Source organism: Rana temporaria, chromosome 4 (assembly GCF_905171775.1).
Source record: "Rana temporaria chromosome 4, aRanTem1.1, whole genome shotgun sequence".
NCBI classification, from domain to species: Eukaryota; Metazoa; Chordata; class Amphibia; order Anura; family Ranidae; genus Rana; species Rana temporaria.
In genome coordinates, this window is record NC_053492.1 from 322,403,992 (window position 1) to 322,429,901 (window position 25,910).

A 25,910-nucleotide genomic window follows, 5' to 3' on the forward strand; every position below is an offset into this window, starting at 1 on the left:
GTAAAAGGGCCATATTCTTAAACAAGTTACGTAGGCGTATCAGCAGATACGCCTACGTAAGTCCGTTTCCTATGTTTAAGTGTATTCTCAAACTGAGATACACTTAAACATGCCTAAGATCCGACGGCTTGCGCCGTGTATCTTAGGCTGCCAATATTTACGCTGACCGCTAGGTGGCGGTCAGCGTCGAATATGCAAATGACTAGTCACGCCGATTCTCGAACGTACGCTTGCCCGCCGTAGTGTTTTAACGTCGTTTCCGTAAGCGATACGCGGCGTAAAGATAAAGATGCCCCCTAGGTGGCGTACTCAATGTTAAGTATGGCCGTCGATCCCGCGTCGAAATTTCAAAATTAAACGCCGTTTACGTAAGTCGTCCGTGAATGGCGCTGGACGCCATTTACGTTACAGTCAAAACAAATGACGTCCGTGAGACGTCATTTAGCGCAATGCAAGTCGGGTAATTTACCCGACGGAGCATGCGCATTACGTCGGCGCGGGAGCGCGCCTAATTTAAATGATCCACGCCCCTGCTGGATCATTTGAATTAGGATGGCTTACGCGGGTGGACTTTACGCGATGCCGCCGCAAGTTTACAGGTAAGTGGTTTGGGAATCCGGCACTTGCCACTTAAACTTGCGGCGGCGTTACGTAAAGTACATACGTTCCGCCGCCTGAAATGTATGAGAATATGGCCCAAAGGGTCCAGAGGTGAAGGGGGTTGTGAGATGTAAAAGGGTCCAGTGATGCAGGGTGCTGTGTAATTTTAAAGGGGTTCAGTGATGTAGGGTACTGTGTAATTTTAAAGGGGTCCAGTGATGCAGGGGGCTGTGTAATGTAAAGGGGTCCAGTGATGCAGGGGGCTGTGTAATATAAAGGGGTCTAGTGATGCAGGGTGCTGTGCAATGTACAGTGGTTCAGAGGTGAAGTTGTGGAGAGGGGGTACACCAGTAGTAACAAATAGATATTGAAGGATACAGAGGTATGCAGGGGGCACAGTGGGTGTTTTTACATTTTAACGTGGGGGGGGGCAGGGCCGCTGATAGAAATCATGGGGCCCCGTACAGCCTACCTGACGGGGCCCCCCTTCAGCTCCACCCCTGGTCCCGCCTTTAGCTCCACCCCTGGTCCCGCCTTTAGCTCACCCCTGGCCCCGCCTTGAAACTGTCTCTGCAGCACGTTACGGATTGGCGGCATTGGTAGGGACCTGGAGCAGAGAACCGGGGGGGGGGGGGGGCTGCCGTCTGACATTGAAATTGAGAAGCGGGAGGGGGGCTACCGCGAATTGAGCGGGTGGGGGGGCCCTTTACAAATTATTAATAAAAATGAAAAAATAAAACTAAAAAAAATATATAAAATAAATAAATAAACATTTATAAAAAAAAAAAAGGGGGGGGGGGGTTGCCATTTTAGGGCCCTGGGGACCTCTGGCCCTTTAATTAAAAAAAAAAACATTTATAAAAAAAAAGGGGGGTTTGCCACATGGAGACCTCATGAGCCCTTTAATATATATATATATATATATCTATATATATATATATATATATTATATATATATATACACAATATATAAGGAATAAAAAGAAAAAAAAAAGAAATAAAATATGAAAAAAAAAAGAATTTATAAAAAAAGGGGATTGCCATCATATATATATATATATATTAAATAAAAAAATATATAAAAATGTATTTATTTTTTTATAAAAAAAGGGGTGTTTTCATCCCGGGCCCTGGGGATCTCCTGGGGATCCCCGTACCCCTAAGAAAAAAAAATTGTCCCCTTTAATAAAAAATAAAAAAATATATATATTAGAAAAAATATATTATTTTTTATAAAAAATAAATAAAAAAAGGGGGGTTGCCATCCGGGGCTCTGGGGCCTTCGGACCCCTGGGGACCCCCGGACCTCTAAAAAAAAAAAATGGCCCTTTAATGAAAATTAAAATAAAAATATATTAAAAAATATATATATATTTTTTATAAAAAAAAAAAAAAAAGGGGAGTTGTCACCTGGGACCCTGTGGGCCTCCGGGGCCCCCTACAACAGGGCCAGTTGTACTGGCTTATCAGCGGCCCTGGGGGGGGGGCAGATATTGGATCCGCCCCGGGTGCCAAATGCTCTAGGTCGCCCCTAGCTCCTGAGATGTGAATTCCGGTCCTGGAGAAAGAGAGGTGGGGGGGAGGGGACAAAGAAAAGTGGAGAGAAAGAAGAAGGGATATACTGAACAAGAAAGATGGATAGGGAGAGAGAGAAAAGGGGAACAAAGGAGAACAGAGAGCAAACAGTAGGGTAAAAAATATTTGGAAACGGTTATTGGGGGAGGGGGGGGGGTGTGACACCATATTTTTCCGCACCAGGTGACACCAACCCTAGTGACGCCACTGTCTGTACATATTTGAATTAAAGGCTGAATATCCCCAAACAGCATACAGCCCTGATCAACCAAGGAGTGAGGCTAAACGAATGATGTCCAGCAGCTGGTCACTGGTCCACTCTTTCAGTGTACCGCAGAGATATTCACTACTCTCTGACGCCAGCAGAGCATAATAAATAATCACGCGGAGTCGGCGGTTGCCGGGATACGGGAGATGCTGAAGGCGAGCTGCTCCCAGGAACAAGACGGGGGCCACTCTCAGGATCGGTCTTCCCTCTGATATCTGAATAGAGGGAGCCATGATGATGCTAAGCCAAAGAAGGCAGACCCTGCGCTGCAGGGAGGTGACCGGGCCCCACCCCTCATTCCGTGGCTGTGAAAGACAAATTCCCTAGCAGCAGGCCAATGGACTACATCACACTGGAGAGCAGGAAGCGTGATGACCTGCGTGAGCAGATGTTGGACTTCACCAAGGAGAACAACAATAAAGGTTTGAAGAGCAAATGGGAAGTGCTCACAGATCATAAGATTCTGCACAACACGGTCCAGAGGAAGGTGAATGAGACCATGGAGGATTACCAGAGGCAGATTGAGGAACGCAGAGACAGGTCATTATTACTAGTCATTAAAGCGTAATGCAATAAACCCCAAAAAAATAAAAATAAAAAAAATAATCACATCAGAATTCATCTCAGCAGAGCAAACAGAACCAATATGGTTCCTCTGTGCAGCCACTTCTGGTCAGGGATGGCCTTGGTATAATGTCCACGAATCAGGTGCGGACCAGAACTGCGTGGATAACAACAGAGGAAACCAAACGCATGTAAAGTGAAAATATTGTGATTTATTAAGATAAGTGAAAATATAAATACAACCACCTCCAGTATAACACAGTGCACAACAAACCAATTAACAGAGACCCACAAATAACAATAGTCAGACAGGTATATACAATAAATGGGGAATATCAGAATCATAAACATTAGCAGGCCAAGGTCATTCACAGGAGATCAGCAGATGGGGCAAGGAACAGGACAGGAGAGGGAGAAGGTGGACGGGATCAGGCTGCAGGGCAGGGATGTAAGTAACAGGTGGGACAGGATACGAATCAGGATAAGATGCACAGGGTAACAGGATCAGGTACACAGGTACCAGGTTCAGGATACAGGAATACAGGATACAGTATCAGGTTCAGAGCAGCAGGTACGGATCAGGGCAAAAGGATGATACCAAGGCAAAGTGTGTGGGTGCTTGCCGGGTATTTATACACAGCTGTAATCAGCCTCATGCGATGCCTTATCATAGAGGATAATGTTGACTTCATACTGCCAGGGACACCCGCTGGTGGACACCCGTACTACGGCCCAAGGATCTAACAGTGCCACCAGCAGGTGAAACCTTTCACTACAGATCCTCACTGTTAGAAGGACACCTGCTGATGGACACCAGTACTGCGATCCACAGGACCGACGGTGTGAACCCTTTCCTGACACCAAGTTTCGGAGCCACACAGGACCCCATCATCAGGCACATGCGTGGCTCTGAAACATTTTGTGTACAATCTCTCTCTAACGTGTAGGCAGTTGCCTACTGTGAGTTTAGTTAGCTTGGCTGCCCAAGTGTGGGAGAAGGGGGTTCATGTTGAGTTCATTAGCTTTCTGGGGTTTGGCCTCCTATCCTGTGTGGTATAAAAGGGAGAGGGGTACAGGTTCCAGAGGGGCATGCTAATGTGACTGAAAAGAAGAAGAGGAACTTGTTGTCAACTTCAGGGAGCACCAACTTGTTGGGACACATCATATGAACTTTGCCTTTCTGAACTCTCCATTTATGGATCTTACTCTTAAGGAATTTTCCTGTACAGGTATGATTGGGTAGTGTTAGTTAGGGAAAGAACATTTTGCCTAGCAGTCCATCTCCCCTCCCTTCGAGCAGACTAACATTACAATGATTCATGGCCTAATAATGAGGTACAGAAAGGAAAGCGTTAATGAGCAAGCATGGGACCCATTATGTGCTCAGAGGTAAGAGAGGGCGCTGGACAGGTGGAGTGGGTTGCAGGCTCTGCACTTTCCTCCTTATGCAAAAACCTACAGTTACAGGGCCGGATTCAGCAAGAATTTACGCCGGTGTATCTATAGATACCCGCGTAAATTCAAAGCTGCGCCGGCGTATCTTCTTTCTGTATTCAAAAAGCAAGATATGCCGAAATTAGGCTAAGATCCGACTGGCGTGAGTCTCTTACGCCGTCGTATCTTAGGGTGCATATTTACGCTGGGTGGCGCTTCCGTCGTTTGTGGCATAGAATATGCAAATGACCTAGATACGCCGATTCACAAACGTACGTGCGCCTGGCGGAATTTTTTTACGTCGTTTGCGTAAGGCTTTTCCGGCGGAACGTTGCTCCTGCTTCTATGAGGCGTACGTAATGTTAAGTATGGACGTTGTTCCCGCGTCGAATTTTTAATTTTTTGCGTCGTTTGCGTAAGTCGTTCGCGAATAGGGCTTTGCGTAAATTACGTCCACGTCGAAAGCATTGACGATTTGCGGCGGAATTTCGAGCATGCGCACTGGGATTCTTTCACGAACGGCGCATGCGCCGTTCGTTAAAGATGTCATTTATGTGGGGTCATGTTTTATTTACATAAAACACGCCCACCTCTTGCAAATTTGAATTTGGCGCGCTTACGCCGGCTGATTTACGATACGCCGCCGTAACTTACGGAGCAAGTGCTTTGTGAATACTGCACTTGCCCGTCTAAGTTGCGGCGGCGTAGCGTAAATAACATATGCTACGCCAGCACAAACTTCCGGCGGGCTACTTGAATCTAGCCCACAGTGTGTAGCAACATGGGACAAAACACTTGTCAGAGGAACTAAAAAGGGGGCAGACTTGATGGACTACTCTGGCTTTTTCTGCCATCACTTTTCTTGTTTCTATGAACTCTTAACTGCAACACTTCAAGCAGTAATGCCGCGTACACACAATCATTTTTCAGCATGAAAAAAAAACTTAGTTTTTCAGCATGTCCAAAAAAACGAAGTTTTCCCAACTTAATCACTAAAACAACGTTGCCTACACACCATCGTTTTAAAAAATCATCTAGCAAAGCGTGGTGACGTACAACCGTACGACGGCACTATAAAGGGGAAGTTCCATTCGCCTTGGGGCTGCTTTAGCTAATTCCGTGTTAGTAAAAGACGATTCCTGCTTTTCTGTCTGTACAGTGTGATGAATGTGCTTACTCCATTATGAATGGTAGTTTTACCAGAACGAGCGCTCAGGTCTCATAACTTTAGCCCACACACGATCATTTTTTACAACCCGAAAAACGACATAGTTTAAAACGACGTTAAAAAATGCAGCATGTTCGAATTTTTTTTTGTCGTTTTTCAGAACTTGAAAACTACGTTTTTTTTCATGCCGAAAAATGATCGTGTGCACGCGGGCCTAACGTTCATATCTAAGTTTACGAACTGCCTAATATGCTATTTTTCACATGTCCGTAGTCCCCAGTGATGAGCACGCTTTACACAAAGTATACCTCCATGTGCACAGGCACAGTAGACCCTGCCCACAACTTGCGTAGTCAGCAGGATACTTCCCACAATTTGCACCTGAAGATTATCATTGCTGTAGTTAGTTTGTTTTCTAGAACTTGTCCAGGTTTGCCCAGCAATAGTTCATGTGTCCCAAGCATGTCTGCTTCCTGATTGGCTCATGCACGGGCTACCCTCACCAGATCATTGGCAGAGATGTTGATAAGGGGTGTGTATATAGAAACTGATCCCAGGATGACGCTCGGGTCCTCCATGTGCATGCTACAAGCCATTATGCCCAGATAGCAACTACCATGGAAGAAGGTTGCCCGTTACTATTGATACCGCTGCTCATTACATGCCTGCTGTAGGGTTCGCCCATTGTCGCATGGGTACCCGTGAAGAACTCTGGGCCATTCGTCCATCCTGTCGGAGACACCTGCCTCTTCTCCACCCGCAGGCTCGCTGTCTCCATTGCGAGGTCTCTTCAAAGATGCGCAAGATTGAAATTAGTTTATCAGAAATAACAATGTTTTGGTAATATTAACACTAGATGGGATGGCACCCTAAGAAGGGGGATTAGGTCCTATTAGGAATATATCATGAGTAGGGTGCCACCTTTTTATATCACATGATATCTTATAATGCTTCTGATTGGCCGGATTGAGGATTAGTGTTACAACAGCGAATATTCATTCGATGTTGTAACACCTGGGTGGGCTTGTAGCGCAATGTTCTGCACCACAAGTCCACCTTTTTTGAAGCCCCTATGGCTCTAATCAGGTGCTTCAAAAATACACCCCTGCTGCTGTAATTCAGGTGCCCGGCATCCGGAAAGGGGCAGGACGCCTGAACAGTGGGTGGTAGCAGTGGCCGGTCGCCAGAATTCATACTATGCATAAATCTATCCATTAGTCAAATAGGAGGTGACTGGAGAGAGGGGGCGGCACCCGGGTGCCCCTAATGAACGGGCCGCCACTGTTGCTGGGTAAATTGAACAGAAGGTAAGTGGTTAATCACAGAACATAGATAATATGTAATAGAAGTGTTTTACAGTAATACAAAGGAAGAATATCCTTTTACCTCCCTAGGACACACTTAACCCCTTGTTTGCCCCCTAGTGTTAAACCCTGTCTTGCCAGTGTCATTTATACAGTGTTCAGTGGCTATTTTTAGCTCTGATCACTGTAATAATGTCACTGGTCCAAAAAAGTGTCCGATCTGTCCACTGCAATGTCTCAGTCCTGTTAAAAATCGCTGATTGCCGTCAATACTAGAAGAAAACGCTATAACTTTTGCGCAAACCAATCAATATATGCTTATTGCCATTTGTTACCAAAAATATGTAGAATACATATTGTCCTAAACTGATGAAGATTTTTTTTTTACATTTTTTGGGGGATATTTATTATAGCAAAAAAAGTAAAAACTATAAATTTTTTCCAAAATTGTCAGTCTTTTTTTGGTTATAGCGCAAAAAATAAAAACTGCAGAGGTGATTAAATACCACTAAAAAGAAAGCTCTATTTGTGGGACAAAAAAAGGAGCTACATTTTGCATGGGTACAATGTCGCACGACCGCGAAATTGTCAGTTAAGGTGACGCAGTGCCGTATCGCATAAAATACCTGGTCATTAAGGGGGTTAATCCTTCTGGTCCTTAACACTTCCTTACTGGGCACTTAAACCCCTTCCTGACCAGAGGACTTTTTGCGATTCGGCACTGCGTCGCTTTAACTGACAATTGCGCGGTCGTGCGACGTGGCTCCCAAACAAATTAACGTCCTTTTTTCCCCACAAATAGAGCTTTCTTTTGGTGGTATTTGATCACCTCTGCGGTTTTTATTTTTTGCGCTATAAACAAAAATAGAGCGACAATTTTGAAAAAAAAAAAAAATATTTTTACTTTGTTGCTATAATAATAGCTCAATTTTTTTTTTTTACGTTTTTTTTTTTTATCCTCAGTCTAGGCCGATACGTATTCTACATATTTTTAGTAAAAAAAAAAAAAATCGCAATAAGCGACTGGTTTTGCGCAAAAGTTATAGCGACTACAAAATAAGGGACAGAATTATTATTATTTTTTTTTTTTTTTTTTTTACTAGAAATGGCGGCGATCTGCGATTTTTATTGGACTGCGACGTTATGGCGGACACATCGGACACTTTTGACACATTTTTGGCGCCATTCACATTTATACTGCAATCAGTGCTATAAATATGCACTAATTACTGTATAAATTTTTTTTTATACTAGAAATGGCGGCGATCTGCGATTTTTATTGGGACTGCGACGTTATGGCGGACACATCGGACACTTTTGACACATTTTTGGCGCCATTCACATTTATACTGCAATCAGTGCTATAAATATGCACTAATTACTGTATAAATGCTTTTTTTTTTTTACTAGAAATGGCGGCGATCTGCGATTTTTATTGGGACTGCGCCGTTATGGCGGACACATCGGACACTTTTGACACATTTTTGGCGCCATTCACATTTATACTGCAATCAGTGCTATAAATATGCACTAATTACTGTATAAATGCTTTTTTTTTACTAGAAATGGCGGCGATCTGCGATTTTTATTGGGACTGCGCCGTTATGGCGGACACATCGGACACTTTTGACACATTTTTGGCGCCATTCACATTTATACTGCAATCAGTGCTATAAATATGCACTAATTACTGTATAAATGTGACTGGCAGGGAAGGGTTAACACTAGGGGGTGAGGAAGGGGTTAAATGTGTACCCTAATTAGTGTTCTAACTGTGGGGGAGGGGGGGTGACTGGGGGGGTGACCGATCTATGTCTCTATGTACAAGAGACACAGATCCGTCTCCTCTCTCCCCTGACAGCACCGCTGTCTGCGAGAGCCGGGAATGAGAGATGATCTCATATGTAAACATATGAGATCATCTCTCATTGGCCGCACAGATCGCCTAGGAAACGGCCGCTCCGATTGGCCGTTCACGGCGATCTGTGACTGGCTGTGTCCAAGGGACACGGCCAGTACAGAAGTTCCCCGCCGCGCGCTCGGGAGCGCGCGCGGGGAACGTGTAAAGGAGAGGCCGTAAAAACACGGCCTGTTAGAAATTGGGAGCCGCGCTGAGGCCGTACAAAGTCGTACGGCCGTCAGCAAGTGGTTAAAGTGGTTGTAAACTCTCTCTCTCTCTAAAGAAAAAAACAACAACAACAACCTGCAAGACAAAGGCATAATGAGCCAATATGCATTGCATACTAGCTCATTATAAAATACTTCCCTTAGAACAAAGCTGTTGCAGCGGTCCCCATACATCGTTGTGACCGGCGACATGTTTCCCGGAGTTATTTCCGGGTTCGCGGGCTCCGGTGCTGTGATTTTAAGTCACTCCCACACATGCACGCGGTTGCCACTGATCACGGCACAGCTACTGAAGAAAGGGCAGGAGCAAGCTGTTTCTTCAGTGCGCATGTGCCGATGACGTTCACGGTACTTACAGGTAAGCCTTATTATAGGTAAAATACCTGTAGGTAAAAGTGGTACTAAAGGGTTCCCAACCACTTTAAGTGGTTAAAGCGGAGTTCCACCATAAAAACAAACTTTTCATCAGCAGCTTCCCTTTAATCTAAATAAAAACAATCTGTAAAAAATAATTTTTTTCTTACCTGTAAATAGCTGTTACTAGGCAGATTTCCTAATCTGCCTAGTTCCAAGTCCCCGGTGGATGTACTTCCGTTCAAAACCCCCCAATGGCCTCCTCGGAAATGATGACACTGATTTCCCAGATGTCTCTGGGCATTACAGTGCTAGCGGTTTAAATGCACATACGCGAGATCTTCGTTGTCATAACAACGGGGCGAGACGTTCCTCTGTCGCCGCCCGGTGTCATGGCAACAATTCTAACGACGCTACGAGTGATGTTATACTGAGCATGCACAAGATAGAGAGGTGCATGCTGGTTGCCCAGCATGCACCTCTCTTGGAAAATCCAGGAAGAAACATGAACTGGGCTTCATAATGCCCACAGCTATCATGGAAACAGCTACAAGATCGCTAAGAAGATATCAGGTAAGTGTTTGCAACTATTTATGTACCGATCGTGCTTTATTAATATGTTTTAATGAATATTCATAGTAATGTATTTAAGATTGCAAAAAAATAAAATAAAAAATGTTATGCCCGAAACACCGCTTTTTTGGTTACCACTACTATTCCTTTACACTGGCTTTTGAAATTTACAATTGCAGCGATCTAGAAATTAGATTTAAGGTTTAGCACTGGGAAACACTTTTGAAAGATAAAATTGCATTTTTTATACAACTATATAGATCAGACCAAAATGAGGGACAAATGAGGAGGACAGAGGGACTTTGTTCCAAATCAGGGACAGCTCGGAGCTATGTGTACGCCCCATGTGAACGAGGTATTTTTCTTACCCATGTGATTATGAATATTGTACTACTGTGCCTGCAGCTCTACTCCCAGGAATTCTAATAAGTAAACATCATCATATATGACCCAAGGTTAGAGAGCGACTAGTCCTTATTTATCTGCATTCACTCCTATAAGAAGCAGATTCAAATTTGATACTTAAAGCATCTTTTTAATAAAACTCCGATTTAACAAGGGAGGCTGTAATGTGCCAATAACAATAAATCCTGGAACTTCCTGGTCCCAGCTCCCACATCAGGATGACGTAGCAGATGTTTTATATGTTATTTACCTCCCTCCCCACCCCCACCCCCGTATGTTGTCTCTCCGCCTACCTGTGACATCTCCACTGCAGTGTGACCGTTAGAACCAGCAGGGGTTGCTGGATAAGGAGCTGCCTCTCATCTGATACGTAAGGACACTTTGATAAAGAAGGAGCCATGGCTGTCTGCCTGCTGGTGATGATCTACCTGTGTCTTCAGATCTGTATGATCACCGGCCATATGGAAAACACTCCATGGACAGCGGAGAAAGTGAGTGGGCACTTTATTCAGTCAGTGTACAGTGTAAGCTGCAACATGTGGCTTTTCTTTTTCACACAATCCACATCCTGGTCGGTTTCTCCATGAAGGGAGGTCTCTTCCAGTGTACTTGTAATACCTGGCAACATTTTCATGTATGATAAATTGGGGTTTGTGGTTCACCAGAAGTGCTAGCTGTTTTATTTTCTCCAGGCTGTCTTCGGATAGGACGTTCTATTATTCTTAGATTTGGGAATGACATCCTCCAAGTGTGCTTCAGTGTAAATACACTTCCTGTAGGACGCCTTACTGGTGGAACAAGTTATTGCATCACTAAAGGAATATCGTTTGCCTGTTTTCATGTCAAATGTCTGTGTTCCTAATCCATGGACCCCTATTGGATGTTCTATTATGGTATTAAATCCAAAAGCAAACATTTATTATATTGCAGTTTACCAATTCTGATGCCGCGTACACACCATCACTTTATGTGATGAAAAAAAAAAACGAAGTTTTTTAAAACGTCACTTTAAATGACCGTGTGTGGGGGGAAAACGTTGTTTTATGTCTTGTGAAAAACGACAAAAAAAAATTGAAGCATGCTTCAATTTTATGTGTCGTTTTTCAAAACGTCGTTTTTTACTTCACAGAAATTGACCGTGTGTAGCAAAAAACAACGTTTTTACACCCGCGCATGCCCAGAAGCTAGTTATGAAGCGAGCTTCAATGGAAAAAAGTGGTGAACGTAACCTCGCTTTGCTAGAACATTGTGAGAAAAACGATGGTGTGTAGGCAACTTCGTCTTTGAAAATTGAAGTTTCAAAAACATAGTTTTTTACTTCACAGAAAATGTTTTTTTTTTTTTCATCACATAAAGTGATGGTGTGTATGCGGCATTAGATGTGGCGGCTGCATTCATTTTCCTTTTGATACTTACGTTCTGTACTGATGTATAGCACGCCTGTATTTGTGCATATTGGCATGTACACAAGCGTAGAAATTGTTCTAGATTTATTTTAACCACTTCAATACAGGGCACTTTCACCCCTTCCTGCCCAGCCCAATTTTTAGCTTTCAGCGCTGTCACACTTTGAATGACAATTGCACACGGTCATGCAAAGCTGTACCCAAGCTAAATTTAAATTTCCCACAAATAGAGCTTTCTTTTGGTGGTATACTGTGTTTTTTATTTTTCGCTAAACAAACAAAAAAACTTTTTTTATTTTGCTGTTATAAAATTAGTTTTTCTCCCTTTACCGACGGGCACTGATGAGGCTGTACTAACGGGCACTGATGAGGCAGCCCTTTTATGCAGCACTGAGACCCCTTTCACACTGAGGGCGTATTGCAGGCGCTATAGCGTTAAAAATAGCGCCTGCAATCCACCCTAAAAGTGCTGCTCTATTGTCTCCAGTGTGAAAGCCCGGGGGCATTCACACTGGAGCGTTGCGCTAGCAGGACGATAAAAAAAGTCCTGCTAGCTGCATCTTTGGAGCGGTGAAGGAGCAGTGTGTTTACCGCTCCTCCACCGCTGCTGCCCATTGAAATCAATGGGACAACGCAGCTATAGCAGCGCACTGCGGGCGTTTTTAACCCTTTCTCTAGCGGGGTTAAATGCGCCGCAAATTAGCCCATATCGTCAGCGGTAAAAATAGCAGCGTTTTACCGCCGATGCTATGGGCGGCTCAGTGTGAAAGGGGTCTGATAGATGGCACTGATAGGCGGCACTGATGGGCATTAATAGGCGGCACTGATGGGCATTGATAGGTGGCACTAATAGGGGGAACTGATGGGTACTAATAGATGGCACTGATAGGCAGCACTGATGAGGAGGCACTGACAGTCATTACTGATGGGCACTGATTGACATCTGTGAATGGCACTGACAGGCATTACTGATGGGTACAGATTGGCACTTTGATGGGCACTTCCTGGTTACCACTGTGATCAGCTGTGATTGGTCACAGCTGATCACGTGGTTAAGAGCCTATGTCATAGGTTCTTTAACATGATCGGGAAGGCGGTGTGTCAGAGAGGCCCACAGCACCACCAATCGCTGCGCTGCGTGCCCCCGAGAGGCTTATCCTGCTGGACGTCATATGACGCCCAGTCAGGATAATGGAGCCACATTGCGGATGTCAATCTGCAATAAGGAGGGCGGCAAGTGGTTAATAAAAGAAGTGTGGCATATGCACATATTTCTACGCATTTGCGCCTACACGCAGGGCTGGTGCAAGTATTTTTGACACCCTAGGCGAAATCTAATTTTGTTTGCCCCCTTGGCTTCACCCCTGCCCATTTATACCCCACCTTTTTAATGAAGCGCCCATCAAATGCAGCCCACCAGCGCCCATCAAATGCAGCCTCACCAGCGCCCATTAAATGCAGCCTTTACCAGCACCCATCAATGCAGCCTCACCAGCGCCCATCAATGCAGCCTCACCAGCCCCCATCAATGCAGCCTCACCAGCTCCCATCAATGCAGCCTCACCAGCTCCCATCAATGCAGCCTCGCCAGCGCCCATCAATGCAGCCTCGCCAGCGCCCATCAATGCAGCCTATCAGCACCCATCAATGAATGTTTGCTTGCTTCCATTCATTAGGGCAGGGGTCGACAATATCCGGGCGCCAGGTCGCATTGGCGACAAGAAATTGTGACCTGGCGCCCGCCGGTAATTGAGGCCGCAGCTTTGCGGCCTTGTGAAGTCCCAAGCTCTTCGGAAGCTTCTGTGAGCTGGTGCCATCTGGTGGTGGCCGTTGGCATTACATTAGCATTGCAGCAATTATAATGTGTGTAATTTTTCACTATTTTCACTGCCATCTCCTTCCCTCTAATTAGAACCCCCAAACATTATATATATTTTTTATTCTAACACCCTAGAGAATAAAATGGCGATCGTTGCAATACTTTCTGTCACACCGTATTTGTGCAGCGGTCTTACAAGCGCACTTTTTTGGGAAAAAATACACTTTTTTAAATTAAAAATAAGACAACAGTAAAGTTATCCCAATTTTTTTTTATATTGTGAAAGATAATGTTACGTCGAGTAAATTGATACCCAACATGTCACGCTTCAAAATTGCGTCTGCTCGTGGAATGCCGACAAACTTTTACCCTTTAAAATCTCCATAGGCGACGTTTATAAAAAATCTTCAGGTTGCATGTTTTGAGCTAGAATTATTGCTCTCGCTCTAACGATCGCGGCGATACCTCACGTGTGGTTTGAATACCGTTTACATATGTGGGCGCTACTCACGTATGTGTTCGCTTCTGTGCGCAAGCTCGTCGGAATGGGGCACATTTTCTGGCTCCTAACTTTTTTAGCTGGCTCCTAGATTCCAAGCAAATTTGTCAAACCTGCACTAGGGAGTCGGGATACAGTCCTCCGTCGCTGCTGCACCTCGAACACTATGTGCGAACAAAGCGGCGGCTGCCTGCTGATGCTGAGACTTAATTGCTTGCTGCAGAGAAAAGAGAGTAGGAACACCAGTGGCCGGGCGCCCTAGGCAGCAGTGTGCCCTAGGCCTAGTTTGCCTAGTGGTAGCACCGGCCCTGCCAACACAAGTGTAGGCGCAAATGTAGATTTTTTTTGCTGATTCCCCTAGTGTTAACCCCTTCCCTGCCAGTGAGATTTTTACGGTAATCGATGCATTTTTATAGCACTGATTGCTATAAAAATGCCAATGGTCCCAAAAATGTGTCAAAAGTGTCCGCCATAAGTGATACGCCGCGTAAGTGCAAATATGCGCCGTCGTATCTGTGCGCCGTGCCCACAACACTAGATACGCCTGAAAATAGGCTTCATCTGACCAACGTAACTTGCCTACGCGGGGGTAGAGTGGGCGCATATTTACGCTGGACGTATTTGGCGCTCCCATTGATTTTCTATTCACATATGCAAATGAGGGAGATACGTCGATTCACGAACGTACGTCCGTCCGACGCAGTGCGCGTAGTCATACGTCCGGCGTAAAGTTATGCCCCATAAAGGAGGTGTAACTCAGCAGCATCCATGCAAAGGGCTGAGCAGGGAACACAAGCCGATGTATTTTACGTAGTTTACGTAGGACGTGAATATGACTAGGCGTAGGTTACGTTCACGCCGTAGGCAGTGATCCGACGTATCTTAGGCAGTTTTTCCGACGTGATTGTAAGCCTGCGCACTGAGATGCGCCCACGGGACAGGGCATGCGCAGTTGGCGATACGTATCTGTCTGGCGCTCGGCCCATCATTTGCATGGGGTCACGCCTCATTAGCATGGCTCACACCCACTTCCACTTACGCCGACTTACGCCTGAGAAACCCAGCGCAGATTTGGGAGGAAGTACTTTGTGAATCCAGTGCTTGCCTCTCTGCACTGCGTCGGCGTAGCGTAAAGGACATACGCTACGGCGGCATAAATATGCGCCATATATAAAATAGGTGATAAAACGTATAAAAAGGTGATAAAACGTACAAAGAAAACTAATCAGGGAGAACACTCCATAAACTGTGAATTACTAATATGTCCTTAATTAGTGCACAGTGATTAACAGGATTCCATGCAGGGAAAAAATCACTCTCTTCAATCTGAATGCTAATCCAGCCCTCCACCGCTGTGATTAGATGATACAGGCACTCACAGACAGGGATTGCATGAAAGAAAAGAGAAAAAACCTCTCATTGCGCAATATTCGATGACAGATCAAAAAATGTAATCAGAGCATTGACATATGCACTCATGAATCCCCGCTTTCAGTAAAGCATGAAAACGCCACTCAGTATGCTGTTTCCTCAGCTCGATCCGATGCACTCGGATTCGATCGCAGGCTCCTCCCTACACGTTACATCACAGGCACGCGACTTACTCATGGGTTCCTACATTATGAGGATGGCTTGGGGTTTAGATAGCCTTCTCATTGACAGCGTTCACATTAGTGTGAGCAACCAAAGGGAAAGACAAACATCATTGCGGCAAAACTTTACTCACATAGCTGAATTCTAGTGAGATCAAATGTCGATGCATAGACACACATAATTTTAATAAACAAATTTAAAAAAATGTAATTAATATAAAACTTTAAAAACATTCTATGTTGTTTGCTATGCGGATGGTGCATTTGCATTTGCATTTGCATATGCAATCTACTGCCCTCTTGTGGCCAGATATACAACAAGCATAGAATAAGTAGATGAACATTTAAAAATACAATTAAATAGATGCATCAACACTATTCAATATTATCAATAAAACATATAAAACCATCAAAAATATGTAATAAAAAATATATGTAATAAAAAATTGTACTGAAGGGTTAAAAGATTATTACTATAATAACAGTAATAAAAACCATCATAATGAATAAAAATCAATATATATTAATAAAATTAATTATTAATACAAAACCATGAGTATGTTTACGAATTGGAAATGAAACAATTTAAATCAAATTCGATATTAAGGCCATTGGGAGATAGAGTCTGCATCTCATGTATCCAGCGAGACTCAGTTTTACTCAATTCCCTTACTTTATGACTGCCCCTCCAGTGTGGAGTGTATTTGGCAATGGCCCACAATTTAATTTCCTTGGGATTGTTGTGGTGGCATAGATCAAAGTGCCGAGACACATTGTGTTTGGGGAAGGCTTTTTGGATATTTTGGACATGTTCTCTGATGCGCTTCCACATTGGGCGCTTCGTGCGTCCAACATATTGGAGTGAGCAAGAGCACTCCAATACATATACTACCCCTTCAGTCCTACACGTGATCAGATCCTTTATGTTGTATTCCTTCTGAGCCACTGTAGATTTGAATTTAGAACATTTTTGTCCATTGAAATTGGTTTGCCTACACGCAAAACATCGTTTACATGGAAAAAAACCTTTTCCTTGGTAAAAAGTGAGTAAATTGTTTCTCACTGGTGGGTCAGGAATATTTTTTGCTACCAAATCCCTTAAAGTTGGTGCTCTTCTGTACACCACCCGTGGGTAACTCGGTAAAATTCCCTGTAGCTGTCTGTCTGCTTTCAAAATTGGCCAGTGTTTCTTTATAATAGCTTCAAGTTGCTTGTGTTGGGTGTTATAATTTAGAATTATGGGTAATTCAGTTTCCAGCCTTTTTGTCTTGATTTTGTCTTGTGTTAGAGAGGTACGTGGAGTTTGAGGAATGGTATAAATTCTTCAATGAAAAAGGGCTGGAAGCTTTCCAATTCCTCATTAAAAGGAAACAACGAAAAATTGCTAATATGAACAAATTAATAGCAGAGTGCAAAACTTCTTTGGAGAGTCATAAAGACACTCCATCCTTTGCAACACTTACGAGCCAACTTAATAAGGTCTTGGAACAAAAAGACCTTGAAATAAAGCAACGAAAAAGGAGGAAATACCTTAGAGATACTAATGACTATCGTCTACATCAGGGGTGGGGAACCTTTTTTCTGCCGAGGGCCATTTGGATTTTTGTAACATCATTCGGGGGCCGTACAAAATGATCAACTTAAAAATTAGCCTGTTATAGCGGGGATTAAACGTGTCCCCCCCCCCGCATGAATGAATGAATGAATGAAAAATTTATATAGCGCGGCACATGCGAACTGAATCGCCTCTGGGCGCTTGTTGTTTGTGTCTCATGCCTTTCAGAAAAGCAGGGTTTTGATCTGCCTTCTGAAGGACAGGTGGTTTTGCTCCAACCGAATGCTGGTTGGTAAAGCATTCCAAAGCCTGGGGCCCTGGAAAGCAAACCTTCTTTCTCCTTTGGACTTGTATTTGGTTTTAGGAACCTTGACCAGATTTTGGTCGGTGGATCGCAGAATGCGGTTGCAATTGTGCGGTTTGATCTTGTCGCATAGATATCTAGGAGCCTTCCCATGGATGCACTTATGTGTCAGGCAGAGTGCTTTGAATGCAATTCTGTCTTTCACTGGCAGCCAGTGAAGGGATCTCAGTGAAGGTGAGATAGATTCCCAAGATTTTTTCCCAGTCACCAGTCTAGCTGCCGTATTCTGTACGACTTGAAGACGAGCGATTTGGTACTTGGGTAGCCCGAGGTAAAGGGCATTTGCATAGTCCAGTCTGGAATTCACGATAGATCCCACCACGACTGCTACGTCTTCTTTGGGGATAAAAGGAATAAGTCTGCGTAGTAGGCGCATCAGATGGTGCGCCCCGCTGACTACTGACCCTATTTGTGCGTCCATTGTCATAAAGGTGTCAAACGTGACTCCCAGGCTTTTGACTTTGGAGCTAGGGGCGATGATTTGTCCCAGGATGGGAGACGGTGTCCAGTTTGTTGTCGGTGGTTTCTTCCGACTGGCATCGAAGATAAAGAGTTCTGTTTTAGCACTATTGAGTTTGAGATAACTCTTAGTCATCCAGTTTTCTATTGAAGAGAGACATTTCTCTAATCTGAGATGATGATCCTTTTTATGGCAGATGCGAAAGTACAACTGCGTGTCGTCTGCATAAGAGTGATAAAGTAGTTCATGGCTACTGATAATATCAAAGAGAGGACGAAGATAGATATTAAACAGCACTGGTGATAGGGGGGATCCTTGGGGGACCCCACATGGCACCGTGCGTTTTTCTGATGTGAAGGATCCCAGTTTCACTGTTTGTGATCGGTTTCCAAGAAACGAGGAGAACCATGGTAAGGCATCTTCTGAGACTCCGGCGACTTCTGTTAGTCGTCTCAGTAGCAATTTGTGGTCTACTGTGTCAAAAGCTGCGCTTAGGTCCAGCAGAACCAGGAGACAGGATTCTCCTTCGTCTGCGGCCTCGAGCGCATCGTCCCATATTTTCAGTAAGGCCGTTTCTGTCCCGTGACCGGGACGGAACCCGGATTGAAATGGATCGAGTAGGTTGTGGGTGTCCAGATGCTGTTGCAGCTGATTTACCACCACTTTCTCCATTATCTTGGACAGAGCATTTAGACCTGTTATGGGACGGCGGTGAGTTGGGTCCATAGGATCCAAATTAGGTTTTTTCAAGATCGGCAGGATTGTGCCCTCTTTCAGCAGGGAAGGCACTATGCCTTCCTTAAATGACTGATTTATAAGCTGCGTGATCGGAGGCGCCAGGATGTCGGCACATTCCTTCAGTAGCTTGGTGGGAATGATGTCATTTGGTGCTGTGCTGTTGCGCAGCACACCAATGACTTTTTTTGTTGTATCGATGGAGATGGGTTCCAAAGTGAACTTAGTTGATTGTAGAGGCGTTCCGTCGTTGTTTTGATTGAAGACGGGGCTGAGTGGAGTATTGTTTTGCCGAATACTTACCCGAATTTTTTCAATTTTGTTGATGAAGAAATCCGATAGTTCATTGCAGAACTCTTGGGTGTCTGAAGTGGGGACTTCTAGACATCCCGGATTCATGGTCTGGGTGACCATCCTGAAGAGTTCGCGTGGGCGATTTATTGCGCTGTTAATCACCCTGGAGAAGTGAAGTTTTTTGGCTTCGAAAATTTCCTTGTGATAGCGCGTTGTAACTGCTTTGTAGAAGTTGAGGTGGTCTTCTGACGGACTTCTTTTCCAGGCGGCTTCCGCCCTTCTGCGCTCTTGCTTCAACTGGACCCCTCTACATTACACAGCACCCTGCATCACTGGACCCCTTTACATTACACAGCACCTTGCACCTCTGGACCCCTTTACATTACACAGCACCCTGCATCACTGGACCCCTTTACATTACACAGCACCCTGCACCTCTGGACCCCTTTACATTACACAGCACCCTGCATCACTGGACCCCTTTACATTACACAGCACCCTGCATCACTGGACCCCTTTACATTACACAGCACCCTGCATCACTGGACCCCTTTACATTACACAGCACCCTGCATCACTGGACCCCTTTACATTACACAGCACCCTGCATCACTGTTCCCCTTTACATTACACAGCACCTTGCACATCTGGACCCCTTTACATTGCACAGCACCCTGCATCACTGGACCCCTTTACATTACACAGCACCCTGCATCACTGGACCCCTTTACATTACACAGCACCCTGCATCACTGGACCCCTTTACATTACACAGCACCTTGCACCTCTGGACCCCTTTACATTACACAGCACCCTGCATCACTGGACCCCTTTACATTACACAGCACCCTGCATCACTGGACCCCTTTATATTACACAGCACCCTGCATCACTGTTCCCCTTTACATTACACAGCACCTTGCACATCTGGACCCCTTTACATTACACAGCACCTTGCACCTCTGGACCCCTTTACATTACACAGCACCCTGCATCACTGGACCCCTTTATATTACACAGCACCCTGCATCACTGTTCCCCTTTACATTACACAGCACCCTGTACCTCTGGACCCTTTACATTACACAGCACCCTGCATCACTGGACCCCTTTACATTACACAGCACCCTGCACTGTGCAGGACATTAATACATGAGTTACCATGACCATTGACCAGTTCAGGACATTTACCTAGGGTTGCCACCTGTACGGGATTGACCCGGACAGTACGGGGTTTGAATCATGTGTCCGGGTCTCCTTCCGCCTTCTACCCGGACACATGATTCAAACTGTACTGTGGCTTAGCTGGTGGAGGAACACTAGTAGTTAAAGTTGGTAGGGGAACGTTCTTATCCTTATACAGCAGTTCAGACAATTTAATCTGAGCCCCAATATCCTCTTCTATACAGATACACTGAGTAATGTAATTGCCGGGATCAGCAGCACAAGGATTACTCTGCAGGGACTATTTGGTGGTTTTCGGGCTCAGGCGGAGTAATCCTTGTGCAGAGGTTCTCGGCAATTACATTACTCAGACAGGGTATCTGTATAGAAGAGGACGTGGGGAGATTAGATTGTCAGGACTCAGAACTGCTGAATAAAGATAAGAACTTTCCCCTAATGACATTGTGATTTTTTTTTAATATGCAGCATGGGGGGAGGGGGTAAATGTCCTGCACTGGTCATGGTAACTTATGTATTAATGTTCTGTGCACTGTGCAGGACATTTACCCCCCTCCCCCCGCCGCTATGCTGCATATTAAAAAAATTCGCTGTATTTCATGATGCTGTCTGGCTGCCTTACTTGCTGCTGGAAATGGTTCCTCGTCGGTGGCGCTGGCTCGTCCTCTCTATGCTCCTCCCATCAGTGCCATCCCAGCCAGCATGAATGGTGATCCCCGCCCGCCGTGAGTGACGTCACGCCCCCGGGCGGGGCTGTAAACCTAGGGAAGCATCTTAGCTGCAGTGCAATGGCTGGAGGCTGGCGCCGGCTAACAGGGGTGGGCCGCAGGAGCGGAGTTAATGCTATTGGCTGGAGGCTGGCGCCGGCTAACAGGGGCGGGCCGCAGGAGCGGAGTAAATGTATTTCTAAACACACGGACAATGAATGAATGATCGCCATGATCATCCATTCATTGTCAGTGTGTTTAGCAATACATTTACTCCGCTCCATAGTGACAATCGGCGGCGGTGTTTTACAATCGCATGGGGGGCCGGATTGAATGATTTCGCGGGCCGCAAGCGGCCCGCGGGCCGCAGGTTCCCCACCCCTGGTCTACATCAAACATTTAAATGGCAACTTAATTTAAAACAAGGTGGGGATGGTTCAGTATCCTCTTCAGTACGGATTATCTCACCTGAGAGGGATTTGAGATATAGAACACCTGAACCTGGGAGATCGTATGAGGATGACCATAGTAGACATCCAAGGGATCACCACATTAACCCACCAAGACCACCAAGAGATGAACATAATGAACCAAGAACACCAAAACAATGGTGGAAAAATAAAAACAATGGTAAACCCCGATCAAAATCTCCAAGAAAGCCTAATTGGAAGAATAAGGGGAACCAAAAACCATCTAACCCCCCTAAAAATCAACAGGGATCTCAGGGTGGGAACACACAAGGATACCACCATGATCCTTACTATCACAATCAGGATAGAAAAGATCCAAGAGATTATCATGCACCCCCACAATACCATCATACAGGGGGACAGCCGCATGCCTACTATCAAAGGGGACCACCAAATTATGAACATCACCAATATGATGTGAGAAGAAGTCCAGTACCGACTCACAACCAATATGAGCCTCTATCTAGTTATAGAGAGGATGTGGATCCTCGTTCCTCATCTTTTTTAGAGTATCGCCGGGAGGAGAGGTCCTCACCCACGCGTCAAAGGGAGTGCCGAAGCCCAAATCGAAGAGGGGATGCAGAGGGGGACACAAAAAGAAGAAAACTAGAATAGGAGAAGGCATTATCAATCTATGTGGGATAGACCTAAGCCCAACAGAATTGATAACACTTGATAAGGGTCTCAAGTTTGCCCCTAAGCGGAATTTGAGCACATTTGATACTTATGTAGATATCAAAAAGTTTACACGCAAACTAAACATCAAGAAATACATGCTAACACAACCAATAACGTATCAGGCTGTACCTAATATGCCAGGAAGGGTTGAACATAGTCAGTTAAGAAACAAATCACTGTTCAACCCGCAAGTTGTAAATAATCAACATATTGAGGTCTTTTCAAAGATGGTACTGAAAGATTTGGATCAACTTAAAGTGAAGAAGTTACCGAACCCCATGGCCATACATAAGGGTATTAAGATGTTGGAAGAAAACAAAGAGGTTATAATAAGACCAGCCGATAAGGGTGGAGCCATTGTGGTCCTCGCCAAAGACTATTACTATGAAGAATTGGCCAAGCAACTTGAGGACACCAATATCTATATCCAGGGCTTTTTTTCAGGGGGAACTCAGTTCCACCACCTCTGGCTCAGACCCTTTGGTGCCTGCTCACCACAATCACTTGTAAACACAGAAGTCTGGTTTCTGTGTTTACAAGTGACAGCTGTGCACTCTGTGTGTAACCCCCCTGAACTTTGCACTCTGTAAGTAATGCAATCATGGTATTTAATGCACCTTTAAGACCCTTCTACTGTTTGTGAAATCTGAACGGGTCGTGGTTGAGTTCCAGCACCTATTTTCTGAGAAAAAAAGCTCTGCCTATATCAAATTACGCTCCAATACGACAGGAGAATACAAGGAGGAGCTAGTTGACTTGATCTATAGAGGAAAAGAAAAAGGAGTGCTGAACAAAAGAGAAGCTAAATACTTAATACCTGAGGTGTGCCGAGTACCCATTATATATACTGTTCCCAAAGTCCACAAGGATCCTGAGAAACCCCCTGGACGTCCCATTATCAATGGGATTCAATCCATCAACTCACGCCTAGGGGAGTATGCGGATAGATTTATTCAGCCGTTAGTGCCCCAAACTAGGGCTTACCTCAGGGACACGAAGCATTTAATACAGATCCTTGAGAGCACAGTACTGGAACCTAATTGTGGTTACTTGTTGGCCACAGCTGATGTGGCCTAATTATATACTGTGATAAACCATGAAGAAGCCATTGGGGCCACGAAATGGGCATTGAACAGTTTTGGTCATCTCATATCGAAACAAAAAAGGTTTATTTTGAGATGTCTTGCATATGGGCTACAGCACAACTACTTCTGGCATAAATCAGAGTATTACCGGCAACTGAATGGTATAGGAATGGGTGCTAAATATGCACCGAGTGTAGCCAACGTGTACATGTCTGAGTGGGAGGAGTCGTCCATATATGAAGGTATGCCGGAGCAGCTCATACTCTACAGAAGATTTATAGACGACTGTATCATCATTTGGAAGGGGGATGAGAATACCCTAACTCAGTTTTTTGAGAAATTAAATGATAACCAGAAGAACATAAAACTCACCTACACTTTGAGCAACACTACTATTCAGTTTCTTGATTTAGAGATTACTATAGACAATCAACAATTAAAAACCAGAACACACTTTAAGCCGGTCCAGAGGAACAGCTATATCCCTGTGGATAGCTGCCACCATGACCCGTGGCTAATCAATATACCAAAGGGTCAAATGCTAAGGATTCGCAGGAATTGCTCAGACCCTGAGGTATTTTTGGATCAAGCTAAAACGATCGGAATTTTTTTTATTGATAAAGGGTATAACAAGGACTTTATAATGGAACAAATACAAAAGGTGTATGAAACTCCACGTACCTCTCTAACACAAGACAAAATCAAGACAAAAAGGCTGGAAACTGAATTACCCATAATTCTAAATTATAACACCCAACACAAGCAACTTGAAGCTATTATAAAGAAACACTGGCCAATTTTGAAAGCAGACAGACAGCTACAGGGAATTTTACCGAGTTACCCACGGGTGGTGTACAGAAGAGCACCAACTTTAAGGGATTTGGTAGCAAAAAATATTCCTGACCCACCAGTGAGAAACAATTTACTCACTTTTTACCAAGGAAAAGGTTTTTTTCCATGTAAACGATGTTTTGCGTGTAGGCAAACCAATTTCAATGGACAAAAATGTTCTAAATTCAAATCTACAGTGACTCAGAAGGAATACAACATAAAGGATCTGATCACGTGTAGGACTGAAGGGGTAGTATATGTATTGGAGTGCTCTTGCTCACTCCAATATGTTGGACGCACGAAGCGCCCAATGTGGAAGCGCATCAGAGAACATGTCCAAAATATCCAAAAAGCCTTCCCCAAACACAATGTGTCTCGGCACTTTGATCTATGCCACCACAACAATCCCAAGGAAATGAAATTTTGGGCCATTGCCAAATACACTCCACACTGGAGGGGCAGTCATAAAGTAAGGGAATTGAGTAAAACTGAGTCTCGCTGGATACATGAGATGCAGACTCTATCTCCCAATGGCCTTAATATCGAATTTGATTTAAATTGTTTCATTTCCAATTCGTAAACATACTCATGGTTTTGTATTAATAATTAATTTTATTAATATATATTGATTTTTATTCATTATGATGGTTTTTATTACTGTTATTATAGTAATAATCTTTTAACCCTTCAGTACAATTTTTTATTACATATATTTTTTATTACATATTTTTGATGGTTTTATATGTTTTATTGATAATATTGAATAGTGTTGATGCATCTATTTAATTGTATTTTTAAATGTTCATCTACTTATTCTATGCTTGTTGTATATCTGGCCACAAGAGGGCAGTAGATTGCATATGCAAATGCAAATGCAAACATAAAGGATCTGATCACGTGTAGGACTGAAGGGGTAGTATATGTATTGGAGTGCTCTTGCTCACTCCAATATGTTGGAGCCGAGTGCATCGGATCGAGCTGAGGAAACAGCATACTGAGTGGCGTTTTCATGCTTTACTGAAAGCGGGGATTCGTGAGTGCATATGTCAATGCTCTGATTACATTTTTTGATCTGTCATCGAATATTGCGCAATGAGAGTTTTTTTCTCTTTTCTTTCATGCAATCCCTGTCTGTGAGTGCCTGTATCATCTGATCACAGCGGTGAAGGGCTGGATTAGCATTCAGATTGAAGAGAGTGATTTTTTCCCTGCATGGAATCCTGCTAATCACTGTGCACTAATTAAGGACATATTAGTAATTCACAGTTTATGGAGTGTTCTCCCTGATTAGTTTTCTTTGTACGTTTTATCACCTTTTAAGTTAATATTAGCGCATCTATATTTTATATGTTTCACTGTTTGGATTTGGTATCACTCAAGATAGCAGCTATATTATTTGTTTTTTTATTTAGGTGCACGTGGAATTGATTATTTAATTAGCGCTGTAGTATATTTTTCACAATAAATATGCGCCAGTGTCTGTGAATCTGGCCTATAACTTTTGTGAAAACCAATCAATAAACGCTTAGGGCCAAATCCACAAAGCAGATGCGCCGACTTAACTCGAGATTTCTAATTTTACTCCGCGCGTATCTTTGCGCCCGATCCTCAAAACGAGTTACGCATTAAAATCCGGATTTTCCATCCTACCTAAAATGATTACACCGGCGCATCCTCGGACGCAAATTACGCTAGTCACGCCGCTGTTTTTGATAGGCAAAGATGCAAATGAGGGAGATAGGGCGATCCACATAATTAAGTGTGTGCGCCGTAGACTACGCCCTGTGCGCACCTGTTAGTTTCCCTGCGCAAATTTACACGTTATAAAAGCAGCCCTAATTTTACACATGCTGTGTAAAGG

General features: G+C 44.1%; 1 protein-coding gene across 1 annotated transcript in view; it reads left to right on the top strand.

Moving 5' to 3' along the window:
- The first annotated feature begins 10,646 nt into the window (after positions 1-10,646).
- QPCT (glutaminyl-peptide cyclotransferase) overlaps positions 10,647-25,910 on the top strand; it is a 176,206-nt gene continuing 160,942 nt past the window's right edge. The window contains exon 1 of the mRNA XM_040350695.1: positions 10,647-10,863. Coding sequence (XP_040206629.1) covers positions 10,771-10,863 — 93 coding nt within the window. The 5' untranslated portion in view covers positions 10,647-10,770. The remainder of the gene's footprint in view (positions 10,864-25,910) is intronic.